This window comes from Nomascus leucogenys, chromosome 22a (genome assembly GCF_006542625.1).
Source record: "Nomascus leucogenys isolate Asia chromosome 22a, Asia_NLE_v1, whole genome shotgun sequence".
NCBI classification, from domain to species: Eukaryota; Metazoa; Chordata; class Mammalia; order Primates; family Hylobatidae; genus Nomascus; species Nomascus leucogenys.
This window is the reverse complement of record NC_044402.1, coordinates 119,465,254-119,478,354: the sequence shown is the minus strand read 5'-3', so window position 1 is coordinate 119,478,354 and position 13,101 is coordinate 119,465,254. Positions and strand designations below refer to the sequence as shown.

Genomic DNA, 13,101 nt, shown 5'->3' with positions numbered 1-13,101 from the left:
GCCTGGCCAACCTGATGAAACCCCGTCTCTACTAAAAATACAAAAATTAGCTGGACATGGTGGCGCATGCCTGTAGTGCCAGCTACTCGGGAGGCTGAGCCAAGAGAATCACTTGAACTCAGGAAGCGGAGGTTGCAGTGAGCCGAGATGTGCCATCACACTCCAGCCTGGGTGACAGAGTGAGACTTTGTCTCAAAAAACAAACAAACAAATAAACAAAAAGAATCTTTTAATTATCACTTTGGTTAAATGAATGACTATTGTTTTATGGTGACTTATGATTCTATTTTGGTCAAGTGTTTTAAACCTTTGACATATTTGGCAGGCTTCCCAAAAATCAGATTTCAGCTTCAAAATTAAGTCTTTTTTGACCTTTAACTTTGGGATGCTACAGAGGTTCCCTGAAGCATCCAAAAGAGAGGTAAACAGAATTATTTGACATGCTAAGTTACATGGGAAGCATTGTCAAATTAGAAATAATGTTTAACCTTCTTCAGGTTACATTTTAATGAATGTTATTAATATATATTCCAAAATTGTATGGGATTTCTAAAATTCTAATGTGTATGTTATATTATTGTAGGCCACAGAAATAACCAAATTTCCTTGTCAATTGTGTCATTAACTATGACTATTTGAAGTCATTTCCCCAGTTAATTGCTTAATTCTGATGCAGTTTATGAAAATTTCACAAACACACAAAATCCTAGAATATGATGACTTTAAGGAGGGTCATGAAAGGACAGAAAGAACCCTGAGAAGCACTCTTGAATTATTTTAAAAGGTTATAATAACTTTAAAATCATATCAATTGGACTGGGTAAGAATTCTTGAAACTTTAGTGAAGAAACTGGTTTATAAAACTGCTAACCCAAGCAGAGCAAAAAGTAATTAAATACCAAAAAAAATACCTTGCCAGATGTTCATGCTAAATCATCCAGTACTGAAATTGTTTAGATATACAATTTGAATGAACTCCATGGTCTAAGTCAAATTACCTATGATAACTTATCAGTTATTAGTGCTATGCACCTAAATTGGAGAAACAACTGGTATCCAAGAGGACATAAGTCCAGTGTTAAGCATGGACTCGTGGAGAACCAGGACAGCCACCTTGTCCTTCCTGAGTCCTTAAAGCTTTTTTTTATTAAAAGTTCTGCATTCGATAACTCAACAGGAAAAAGATAAAATGATCCAAATTAAACGTGTGTGTGTGTGTGTGTGTGTGTGTGTGTGTGTGTGTGTAGTGACTTCTACATTGCTAAGATAGTTTGTGACCAATATTTGGTTTGTCAAACCCATATTCCTGGGAAGACAATCAAAATTTCAGGTACATTTCGCTACCTGATGGGACATTTAAACATTTATAGAGGAATTTCATTCTATTGTCATTTTCAGTGCAGGTTGTCTGGTTGTATAAAAGCTTTCCCACACAAGAGGACTGATGTTATAACAGTAGCTCATTATGCCACCGTGTATTTTCACCAGGAAAAGAAAGCTTTTCATGGTTCACCGACTGAGGACATCAAGCCCTTCACAATCTAGAACCCAAAGAGTGGGTCTTCTGAGAATGTCACAGAAAGACTGCCCTTGCCATCCACACTGCATCAAGACTTCGAGACCTTGAACCTTGGGTTCATAATCTCATAACTCAGAAGGGTCCCTCCACATACTCAGAACTGTACACCCATTAGAAACCTTAAGGTAAAGCTAACTAGGGAAGTTTCTCCCCAGAAGAAGACGGTATCCTTGATGTAGACTTTTTCCCAAGATCACAAATCAAGACTTCTTTACTATCACGAGACTCTTATCTTTCAATTTTTTTCTTTGTTTATGCCCCTATGAACAATAGAAGTGAAGAGGGGGTCTGTTGTGTGCACTCATGGGGTGTACTTTTATTTGTGAAAGATTTTGGAGCCAGCCTTATTACATGGATAAACTTATGCCTTTGATAGATGGAAGACAAAGGGCCAATGTAGGTAGGAAATTTTAATGACACATATGTTGCCTCATAGTCAGTCAGAAACAGAACACTGGTCCACTCCTCTTAACCTACATCGTGGTTTAAAAAGATCATTGCCAGGAGGTCTTAACTCTGCTCAAAGGGCATCATGTATTAGGTCCTTTTTTCCATGGTTTGGAGTAAATGAGGCAATGATTGGAAATTTATCCCTCAGCTGGGTGCAGTGGCTCATGCCTGTCATCCCAGTACTTTGGGAGGCCGAGGCAGTTGGATCACTTGAAGTCAGGTGTTCAAGACCAGCCTGGCCAACATGGTGAAACCCCATCTCTATTAAAAATACAAAACTTGGCTGCGCACAGGGGCTCACGCCTGCAATCCCAGCACTTTGGGAGGCTGAGGCGGGCGGATCATGAGGTCAGGAGATCGAAACCATCCTAACACAGTGAAACCCCATCTCTACTAAAAATACAAAAAAAATAGCTGGGCGTGGTGGCAGACTCCCAGCTACTCGGGAGGCTGAGGCAGGAGAATGGCGTGAACCCGGTAGGTAGAGCTTGCAGTGAGCCAAGATCGTGCCACTACACTCCAGCCTGGGCAACAGAGCGAGACTCCATCTCAAAAAAAAAAAGAAAGGAAAGAAAGAAAGGAAAGAAAGATGAAAGAAAGAAAAAAAAGAAAGAAAGAAAGAAAAAAGAAAGAAGAAAGAAAGAAAGAAAGAAAGAAAGAAAGAAAGAAAGAAAGAAAGAAAGAAAGAAATTTATCCCTCATTATAGGCTCTCTAGCAGATTCTACTGTAAAGGATATGGTTGCACAACAGACTTAAAATTTTCTTCTGAAAGTTATGCTAAATAATAGAATTGCTCTAGATTACCTACTGGCTAAACAGGGAAGTATCTGTGAAGCTGCTGGCACTTCCATCATGTCTGGTATTTTAGAGATTCAGTTGTAACGGATTAACAAAGAGACTGCTTAGTTAAAGCAAGTAGAGTCTTTAGCTGATTCTTTGATCTATTTGATTTTAGTTGGTTTGGTTTATGGGGAACCTGGCTAAGGAGCATACTCCAAACTCTAGGTACTATCCTCTTGATAGTCATAACAGTAGTCTCCCTGGTGCACTGTATTCTCTCAAAAGTTTTAAATATTTGCATGCAGCCATCTCTAGAATGTCAAATGGTCTCTCTTCAACTAGAATGAAAAGAGCTAAAAGAAATATGTGACCATGAGAGGCACCATAACCTATGAATGATGTGCTGAGACGAGAAACACAAAATGATGGTAACTGAGAGCAGTGCTAAGGCCCTAAGTTTTGCTCATATTCTTACCTAAGTAAGAAACTGACCAAAAGAGGAGAAATTGGAAACAAATTATGGGAGGCCATTGTTTTGGACTAAGCTCATGCACTAGCCTCCGACAGACCACACCAAACCAAAACAGAGTCACTTATGCTAAATGTGACATAATCAAACTAAGACTTTAGGGAAACAAATAGATCCTAGAACAGACTAAGTTTTGTTTTTCTTCTGTAAACAGGACATCCCACCATAAGGAGGTACCCTCTACTCTAACCTTTACAAAAAAATAACCTGAAGTCCTTGTTCCCAACTTACAAAACCCACTGCTCTGCTATTTCCCGGTGGGTTCCAAGACCAAATACATACATTTACAATGGTGATAATGATATCAATGAGTAAAGTATTGGTCATCCTCCAAAACTGAGATAACCGAAAGTGGGGAATTGTTAAATCAAGTTCAAGTTTAGCCTAAAGCTGCCTCCTTATATATTAAGTTTGGCCTAAAGGTTTCTCAGCACATTACAAACTATAACGTAAATGGAGTTGTATACAGACTGTAGCCTATTCTTGTGCCAATCACCAAGTTTTGGCCAATCAGAGGTGGCCAACTGTTCAAACCATGTTCAAATTAGGCAAATGCCAAGCTGTAATCAATCCGGCTGTTTCTGTACCACACTTCCATTTTTTGTATGTCACTTTCCTTTTTCTGTTCATACATCTCCTTCCACCACGTGGCTGCACTGGAGTCTCTGAGCCTACTCTGGCTCAGGACGCTGTCTGATTTGTGAATCGTTCTTTGCTCATTTAAACTCTGTTAAACTTCATTCAGCTAAAGTTTTTCTTTTTCAACATGTTCTTTCCATCTCTTAGCAAGCAATAAATATTAATAGATCTGTCCCTAACCTTTTTAATGGCTGCATGAAATTTCATCATATGGATGTACCATAATTTAATTAGTCCCCTACTATGGGACATTTAAATCATTCTAATCTTTCCTGACCACAAATAAAGCTGCATTGAATATTCTTGCACGTCTCTTTGCCTACAGCAGTTTATCTGTAAGGGCAAATGCTAAATTGCTATGATTCATTCTGGCAATGTAATTGCTAAATTGGCATAACTCACACATATTTCGCCTTAATACTTAGTTTCATATTCCCATCCCTGAGGCTTTTGGGCCATGTTCCCTGTTCTGCTACAGCCTCAAGGACAACTTTATAGGTGTCTACCAGATGGCCCTGAAAAACACTTAAGTCCAGTCAAGGTAACTGGACAATAATCTCTGGAAGGCCTGATGGTAACATGAGTGCTAGGGAAGAAAATCTATCTAATCAAGGGTTTTTGTCAAACTGAAGAAAGAGTGTGTTAACAGAATGGGAATGGTTTTTACAAAATCCAGGAGAAGGAAGCCAAATAGGAAGAATTTGGCAGCATTTATCACTCACAGTCCAAGCGAGAGAGACAATTAACCTAATGGAGAGTCACCAGAGAAGTACATTCAAAAGGGTTTCTCCAAGGCCTAGATGGAGTTTTCTTTCGTACGATTCTACTCCTTTAGTTCTGGGTCCTTCCAAGCTGTTCAGTAATGTAGTTAATAATTTCTCTCCCTAGGTACCTGAATCCTAGGAAAAGGGTGTAGCAGATTAAAGATAGCTACAGATTCCTTGACATGCCTCCCATTAAGAGGTGAAGTCCATGTCTCCAGGATCTCAGTGGGCTCTGTAACTGCTTTGATGAGTGGAATACAGTGGAAATGATACTGTGCTGGTTTTCAGGCCCAGGCCTTAAGAAACTGCAACTACTACTTTCTGTCTCTTGGAACATTCACTCTGGGGGAAGCCAGTACATGCAAGAAGTCCAAGTGTTCTAAGACCACCATGCTGTAAGGAAGCTCAAGCCAGTCATATGAAGAGAGAGAGATAACCAGCTCTCTGCACCAAACATACAACTGGAAGTCATCTTGGCTAAACCAGGCCAGGCACCAAACATGCAACTGGAAGTCATCTTGGCCATTCCGGCCCCAGAAGATGTGACATGCCATCTAAAAGCCAGACTCAAGGCCCAGACATATGGCCTCACTTGAGCAATCCTCTCCATTTTGCCCATTTGAGCTGAAGGCCCACTCCATCATGAAGCAGAGATAAGTCATTTCCACTGTGCCCTGTCCACATTCCTGACACACAAAATTATGACTATAACAAAATATTTGTTGTTTTAAGCCACCACGATTTGAGATAGTTTGTTATGCAGCAATAGATAACTAGAACAGAGGGTTCTAGTGCAATGGAGTATTATGATTCCTGGGAGGCTTGACTTCCTGTCTTATTCGTTTTGTATTGATATAACAGAGTATCTGAGGCTGGGTAATTTATAAAGAACAGCAATTTATTTCTTACAGTTCTGGAGGCTGGAAAGTCCAAAGTTGAGGGGACTGTATCTGGTTAGGACCTTCTTGCAATGTCATCCAATGGCAGAAAGCAGACGGGTAAGAGGGCATGGGTGTATGGTGGGGAGGGAGGGGTTAAAATAATCTTTTATCAGTAACCACTCCCATGATAACTAATCATTCAGAATCATTCCAATCACCTCTTAAAGGTCCCACCTCTCAACACTGTTGCATTGGAGATCAAGCTTCCAACACATGAACTTTAGGAAACACATTCAAACCATAGCACCTCCTCATTATATAATCATGTGGGCACTCCAGTCCCCACATTTGTTTCTCTGGATTTGGCCAGTGTGGGTCAGTCCCCAACAATCTGCCCATGCTGAGTGTGTTGACAACATTTAGTTTCTGAAACCTCAAACACTGAGAACTGAAGGGTCAGGCTTGTTCAATCTGCCCACCTCCCTCATTGTCTTTTCTTCACTCTATATTATGTCAAACAACCCAGATCAGGGAGCTGGGAAGAAGAGTGTCACAAATAAATTTACCATCAGATGTATCCACTGCTCAGTACCACTCATGGCGCCTCCCCTATGCCTAAGCCCGTGCCTGGCACTTGGGGGAAAGAGGTAGGAAAGACATAGGCCCAGCCCTCACAGCTTCACAGCCCAATCTCTAAGCCATATAAACAAGTGATGATAAGAAACATGATACATGATGGCCAGGTAGAGTAATTTATGCCTATAATCCCAGTACTTTGGGAGGCCAAAGTGGGTGAACTGCTTGAGCTCAGGAGTTCAAAACCAGCCTGGGCATGGCGAAACCTGTTTCTACCAAAAATAGAAAAATTGGCCAGGAGTGGTGGTGCATGCCTGTGGTCCTAATTACTTGGGAGGCTGATGTGAGAGGACAGCTGGAGCCCGGGAGGTCAAAGCTGCAGTGAGCCGTGATCGCACCACTGCACTCCAGCCTGGGTGACAGAGTGAGAAACTATCTCAAAAAAAGAAAAAAAAAGAAAGAGAAACATGGTAACATAAAATGACACATATGTGCTTAGGACATTGGGCCACCTGGGGGGATTAAATCATTAATCTCCTGGGCACTGGGGGGCACAAGAAGGGTCACCAAGCCAGGCAGTGCACAAAAAGAGCTACAGAATAGATATCTCATAATTCTCAGGATCGATATGTTTGAAATATATTAATTTGGTATAAATGTAACATGTTTACATTCCATTTTTCCAGCATTCAACATAATTTTTATTAGGAAAGAGAAAGGCACTGGCATTTATGTAGTATGACTTTTACATGTTCTAATTCCTACCTCACTCCCTTAAGTGCTACAATGCTTCTCAAAGCTGATTTTTATTACTTTTATGGGTGCTGATGCAGTTTTTGACAACTGAGGGCATAAGGGACATTGTGGTTGGCTGTTCCTACATCCATTGCTATCCTTCCCTTTGTGTGGCAGACACCTGGTTTGGGTGGGAGGGTCCCTAATCCCAACTTGAGGGTGAACCTGCACAGAGGTAAGTTAATTAGGGTATGTCTATCTCCACCTGGCCACTATGGTGGGTTCATGGATAGGCAATTAACCCAGGCCAAGCCAGTCAACCAACTCGTGCAAGACAGCTGAGCCAAGGGAACTGCAGAAAAACAGAGCCGTCATTTTTTAAATTTAGAGATGGGATCTTGCTATGTTTCTCAGTCTGGTCTCAAACTCCTGAACTCAAGGGATCCTTCTGCCTCAGCCTCCCAAGTAGCTGGGGGACTGTAAGATTGTGCCATCACACCCAGCCAAAGCTGTAGCTTTGATGACTTCCTGAATCTCTAGAACAAATACACCTGAAGGACACTCAACTATTGGTGTTTTCAGTTCTATGAGCCAATAAAGCTGCTTTATAGTTTAAGCCAGTTTGAGTGGCAACCTAACAAATTCTAACTGATACAAAGTGAGTAACTGAAACACATTCTCTAATTTTAAAAGGCTATTAACTGAGTTTTATAGATGTACAACACTCCTCTATTAACTCACACTAGCCACATGTAGTGGGAAAGACTAACGTATTTCCCACAGGACGGCCCAGGTTCGTATGCCCCAAGATCTTTGGGATACAAGGACTGAAACCAGGGTGCTCTGCTATATCCCAGCCCTGGACTCTCCTTTAAAAAGCCATACATCCTGACTTTCCCCTGCTTCCTCTTCCTCATCCTAAAGCCATCTAGAATTTCTTTGGTTAGTTACTGCTCTAGACATCATCCTAAGCAAATCTGCCCCGAGAAAACCTTAGTTCTCACCTTTGAGGCATTTACTGGGTCTCTCCCATTTCTACAGGTTAAATCATGCAGAAGAAGTTAACAGGAGTCTGTTTTCTTGGCTTAAAGCAGGGATCCCCAACAACCGGGCCACAGACCAGTACTAGTCTGTGACCTGTTAGGAACCAGGCCTCCCAGCAGGAGGTAAGCAGCAGGTGAGTGAGCAAAGCTTCATCTGTATTTACAGCCACTCCCCATCACTCACATTACCACTTGAGTTCTGCCTCCTGTCAGATCAGTGCTGGCATTAGATTCTCATAGAAGCAAAAACCCTATTGTGAACTGCGTATGTGAGGGATCTAGGTTGCACACTCCTTAAGAGAATCTAATGCCTGATCTGTCACTGTCTCCCATCACCCCCAGATGGGACAGTCTGGTTGCAGGAAAACAAGCTCAGGGCTCCCACTGATTCCACATTATGGTGAGTTGCATAATTATTTCATTATATATTACAATGTAACAATAATAGAAATAAAGTACACAATAAATGTAATGCACTTGAATCATCCCAAAACCATCCCCACCACCCTAGTCCATGGAAAAATTGTCTTCCACAAAACTGGTGCCAAAAAGATTGGGGACCACTGGCTTAAAGGATCTGAGTTCACAAGAAGTGATTTCAAAACTGTCTCTCAGTATTTTGTGACCTGCCCCCTGTCAACCTGAAATAATCAAAAGAATCAGAATCCAGTTTTAAACATTTTATTCAAGTGAAAAGCTGGGAATAGCCATTTGGGAAACACACACTCCAGAAAAATGGGATCAGTGCTCCAAAGTTAAAAGTTAAGACCTTGCTTATATAGACAGGAAACAAAGTTTCATAGGGTTGTAACATTTTCTATACAAGGCTGGTTTATGAGTTACAATTTAATTAGTTATCATTTGTTTTCTTTTCCATGTGTCTCATTTTCATTTCCTTTCCAATTTAAAATAGTATAGTTTACATTTCTTCTTAAAGCAATGTGATAGGCATGAAATCTTTGCGTGAGAAAGGTAAAAGGAAGTTAATCTATAATGAAGTTCAACAGTGAAGAGGGAAGGCATCTTCCTTGGCCCCCTGTAGACATTTACAACATTTTCAAAACAACAGAGGTAAAGAAGAAAGTTAATCTATAATCAGAGAAACAAAGGTTACAGCTGCTTAGGTTACAGCAGCCTGCTTATGTGACTTGAGTGCCATAATCACATAATCACATTCCCTTAAGGCTCAAAATATTTTAAAGTTCCAACAGCTTAGGTTTTGAATTATTTATTTTCACACCCCCAAGTCTCACAAACATGGGCCCAACAGGGAAGATTGCAGGAGAGACAGCAGCCACCAGGACAGTGCAGAGGATGCAGCCCTGGTTGTAGTCAGTTTTGCCCTTCGTTGCCCTCAGAGTCATCTTCTCCCTCATCCTCAACCTCCATTCCAGCTTTCTCTGGAGTGTGGCTCAGATCTGTCTTTCCATCCTGGATCCTGCCACACCTGAGCCTTCATCACCTTAGACCCTCTGCACCTCTCCTACTACACACACCACAGCCTGGACAGTGTTCCATGCAGGCTGTCTTCACCCCATGCCTGCTCAAGAGCTTACCATGGCCCCTCAGAGGAACCAGGGCCCTTATCTTGATATTCAAGGCTGTCCTCAAAGGCCTGTCCTGTTCCCAGTCCCCACAGCTCCTCCTGACTTTTGACTCCTTCCCAGCACAGACACATGACCAGCAGATGGTTGTCAACCCCAGCCCAGGACCAGCCTACTCCTATCAGTCCCTGACAACCAAGTGTCCTTGTGGAGGCACCGTGAATCGAAGCCCCCTCCCTCTTCCCTAACCTTTGAACAGCTTCTCCTCCCAGAGTTCTCTCTGTGAAGTTAACTTTTTGTTGGTTTATCTCTTTGTCCTCCATCTTCTTCAGAGGAGCATATAAGCCCCATGAGGGCAGAAGCCTCATGTCACTGAATCCCAGCACTTGGAACCATGCCTGGAACATGGTAGGTGCATTCATATTTGTTGATAGACATTAGGAAGACAGATCCTGCATGAAACCCTTTGGTTCATTTCCTAAATCCTCTCCAACATTGGTCAGTGTTGGGTTTTCCGGTCTCTGTCAGTGAGCAGTGAGCTATTCATCCCTGCCTCATTTCTGTGTTCTGCTGGATAAAACTTTCTTATTAGACATCGGTTTTCTCCCCCAACACCACTAACCTGAACACAGACTACAGGCTGATTTCTTTTTTTCTTTTTTTTTTGAGATGGAGTTTTGCTCTTGTTGCCCAGACTGGAGTGCAATGGCGTGATCTTGGCTCACCACAACCTCCACCTCCCTAGTTCAAATGATTCTCCTTCCTCAGCCTCCCGAGTAGCTGGGATTACAGGCATGCGCCACCATGCCCAGCTAATTTTGTATTTTTAGTAGAGATGGTGTTTCACCATGTTGGTCAAGCTGGTCTTGAACTCCCGACCTCAGGTGATCTGCCTGCCTCGGCCTCCCACAGTGCTGGGATTACAGGCATGAGCCACCGCACCCGGCGCCCCCACCCTTTTTTTAAATTTTATTTATTTGTTTATTTGTAAGACAGAGTCTCGCTTTGTTGCCCAGGCTGGAGTGCAGTGGCACGATCTTGGCTCACTGCAACCTTCGCCTCCCAGGTTCAAGCGATTCTCCTGCCTCAGCCTCCCTAGTAGCTGGGATTACAGGCATGTGCCACCATGCCCGGCTAATGTTTGTATTTTTAGTAGAGACGGGGTTTCACCATGTTGGCCAGGCTGGTCTCAAACTCCTGACTTCAGGTGATCTGCCTACCTCAGCCTCCCAAGGTGCTGAGATTCCAGGTGTGAGCCACTGCACCCGGCCTCAGACTGATTTCTTAATAACAAAAAGTACCTTTTCCTTACTGTCTGTGAGTTTGCTTCCACGATCTGAGAAGCAGCATTGTGTTTTCCCCTAAGAGGAAATTTACCTTGCAAACAACCAAGAGGTTTCTATAATCCTCCTGAAGTTATTTTGTTTGGAAGAAGTCTGTGGTAGCCAATATCACCACAGAATTAGTGATTCCATAATATCTGTCAGCTTACACACTTGCCTCTGCCACTCTCTTCCCAAGACAGCTCCCTCCTCAACTTCTGCTCACTTTAAGTCCAGCGTCCAGATCCCCCCTTGCTGGTGCCGTCCTGATTTACGCCCCTCCTCGCCCTGTTTATCTCAGCTCAAAGGGCTCTGTCTGCACCTTGCACATTCTCCCTACAGATTTCCAGTTTATTACCATAGCCTCAGTGGGTCCTCAGCTGAGTTCCTGCAGCCTTCACTTTCTGTCCAATGTCTCCTCACCACTAGCCTCTCTGTTCCGGTGCCCACCCCTATCCCCAGAACGCGATGCCCCCGCAGGTTACCTGTAACTGGTGCAGTTGCAGGGCATAGCCTTGAACGAACAGCTGAAAGAAGAAGCGCAGCTGCCCTAGACGTGGAATCTCCTCTAAGCTCCGTTGCCGCCGCTGGACACCAGGCCCGGCTCCGGGAGCTCCGGTGGCCTTGTCCGAGGGGAGGGCGGCAGGGATCGCGGCCTTGGCTCTGGCCCCGTAGAGGCAGAGGCCACGGCCGGCCCCTCGCAGCGCCCACCTCAGCCTCGCGCAGCCCAGCGCAGCCATGGGTTGTGCTCGCGCGCCTGCACCTTTGGGTCTAGTGCTGAGCCCCCGGACCCGCCCAGGCAGCAGTGCAGGGCGGGTTCAAAGCCGGGCGCTGGGGAGGGCCGAGCAAAGGCCAACTAGACCCCTTCCTGCTCACTCCCTCGCTCCTCCCAGCGATGCGGGGGCTGCAGGAGAGGGACGCGATGACTCGGGGATATCCACGGCGCCCCGACCAAGGCCTCCGCCACCGACTCCTGACCCCGCGCCCCCGAGGCCTCTCAAACAACTTTTCGCTTGGTCTGAACTCTGGGCGGGGGTGCAGCGAGATTCTTTCGAAATCGGGAAGCCCCACACCGGGATAGGTCCTCGCCCGGTCGCGGGTTCCCCACCCAAGGCGACCCTCGCGTCCTGGAGGGAACGGGAACCGGCCGCGGCTAAGCTGCCCTCGGCTTCTCCCAATGGCCGTCCGGATTGATCCCGGAGTCAGTTCGGAGCGAGGGGGGCCAGTCATCTGATCCCTGGAGAGGGGCCGCTGAACAAAGAAATCTAAATATTCGTGGTTTGTTTTTTTTTTAAATTCAATTCTCCCTCCAGGCACCTCCCTGCCGCGTCTGCCAAGGCAGGATATTTCAAACTGCAGATTGAGACCAGATTTCGTAGATGATGGCCAGAATTATTTTTAATAAAATGAAAAGAGTAACAGTACAGAAAACTTACTGCAAGAAGAAAAAAAAAGTACTGTCTTATGAATCCTATGTTTCATGTATATTCAAAGTATAGTTGTCAAAAAGTTTAAAAACATAACTCATGCAAATATAAAATAAATACAGGGTCAAAGATCACATTCAAGCCACGAATGAAGGACCCAGCAGGACGGTACAGCTGGTTCTAACAGCATTTGAAAAACTGGTGATTTACAGGCAGCCAGAGAAGAAAGGGCATATTAAGTTCAATTAGGTTGACAGCTGAGTTGCTAGGTGTGGCTTTCTATTTATTTATTCTAGGACTCCTAGTTTCTTGACTCTGTGACTGGATGTCTTTGATCAGTCTGGGGAGTTTCTCAGATATTATCTGTTCAAACATTGCTTCTCCCCATTTTTTTCTCCTTTCCCGGGACTTCAAACTGCTATATGTATGTTACATCTCTTACCCTGTCTTGTGTATTTTTGTTCCTTTGTGTCATCTAGTTTGTTAATTCTCTCCTCCCCACTCCCCAGACAGAGTCTTACTCTGTCGCCCAGGCTGGAGTGCAGTGGTGCAATCTCAGCTCATTGCAACCTCCACCTCCCGGTTCAAGCAATTCTCCTGTCTCAGCTTCCAGAGTAGCTGGAATTACAGGCGCCCGCCACCATGCCCGGCTAATTTTTGTATTTTTAGTAGAGATGGGGTTTCGCCATGTTGGCCAGGCTGGTCTCAAACTCCTGACCTCAGGTGATCTACCTACCTCAGCCTTCCAAAGTGCTGGAATTACAGGTGTGAGCCACAGCACCCAGCCTAGACCATATTTTTCATTTGGTTTTTGGACAGGAAGGACAGGAG

The 13,101-nt window shown here is 44.0% G+C and overlaps 1 protein-coding gene across 1 annotated transcript in view; it reads right to left on the bottom strand.

Annotated features, from left to right (window-relative positions):
• Positions 1-12,776, bottom strand: part of LOC100606147 (sterol 26-hydroxylase, mitochondrial) — a 35,040-nt gene extending 22,264 nt beyond the window's left edge. The window contains exon 1 of the mRNA XM_003272375.3: positions 11,329-12,776. Coding sequence (XP_003272423.2) covers positions 11,329-11,583 — 255 coding nt within the window. The 5' untranslated portion in view covers positions 11,584-12,776. The remainder of the gene's footprint in view (positions 1-11,328) is intronic.
• Between the last annotated feature and the right edge of the window lie 325 nt (positions 12,777-13,101).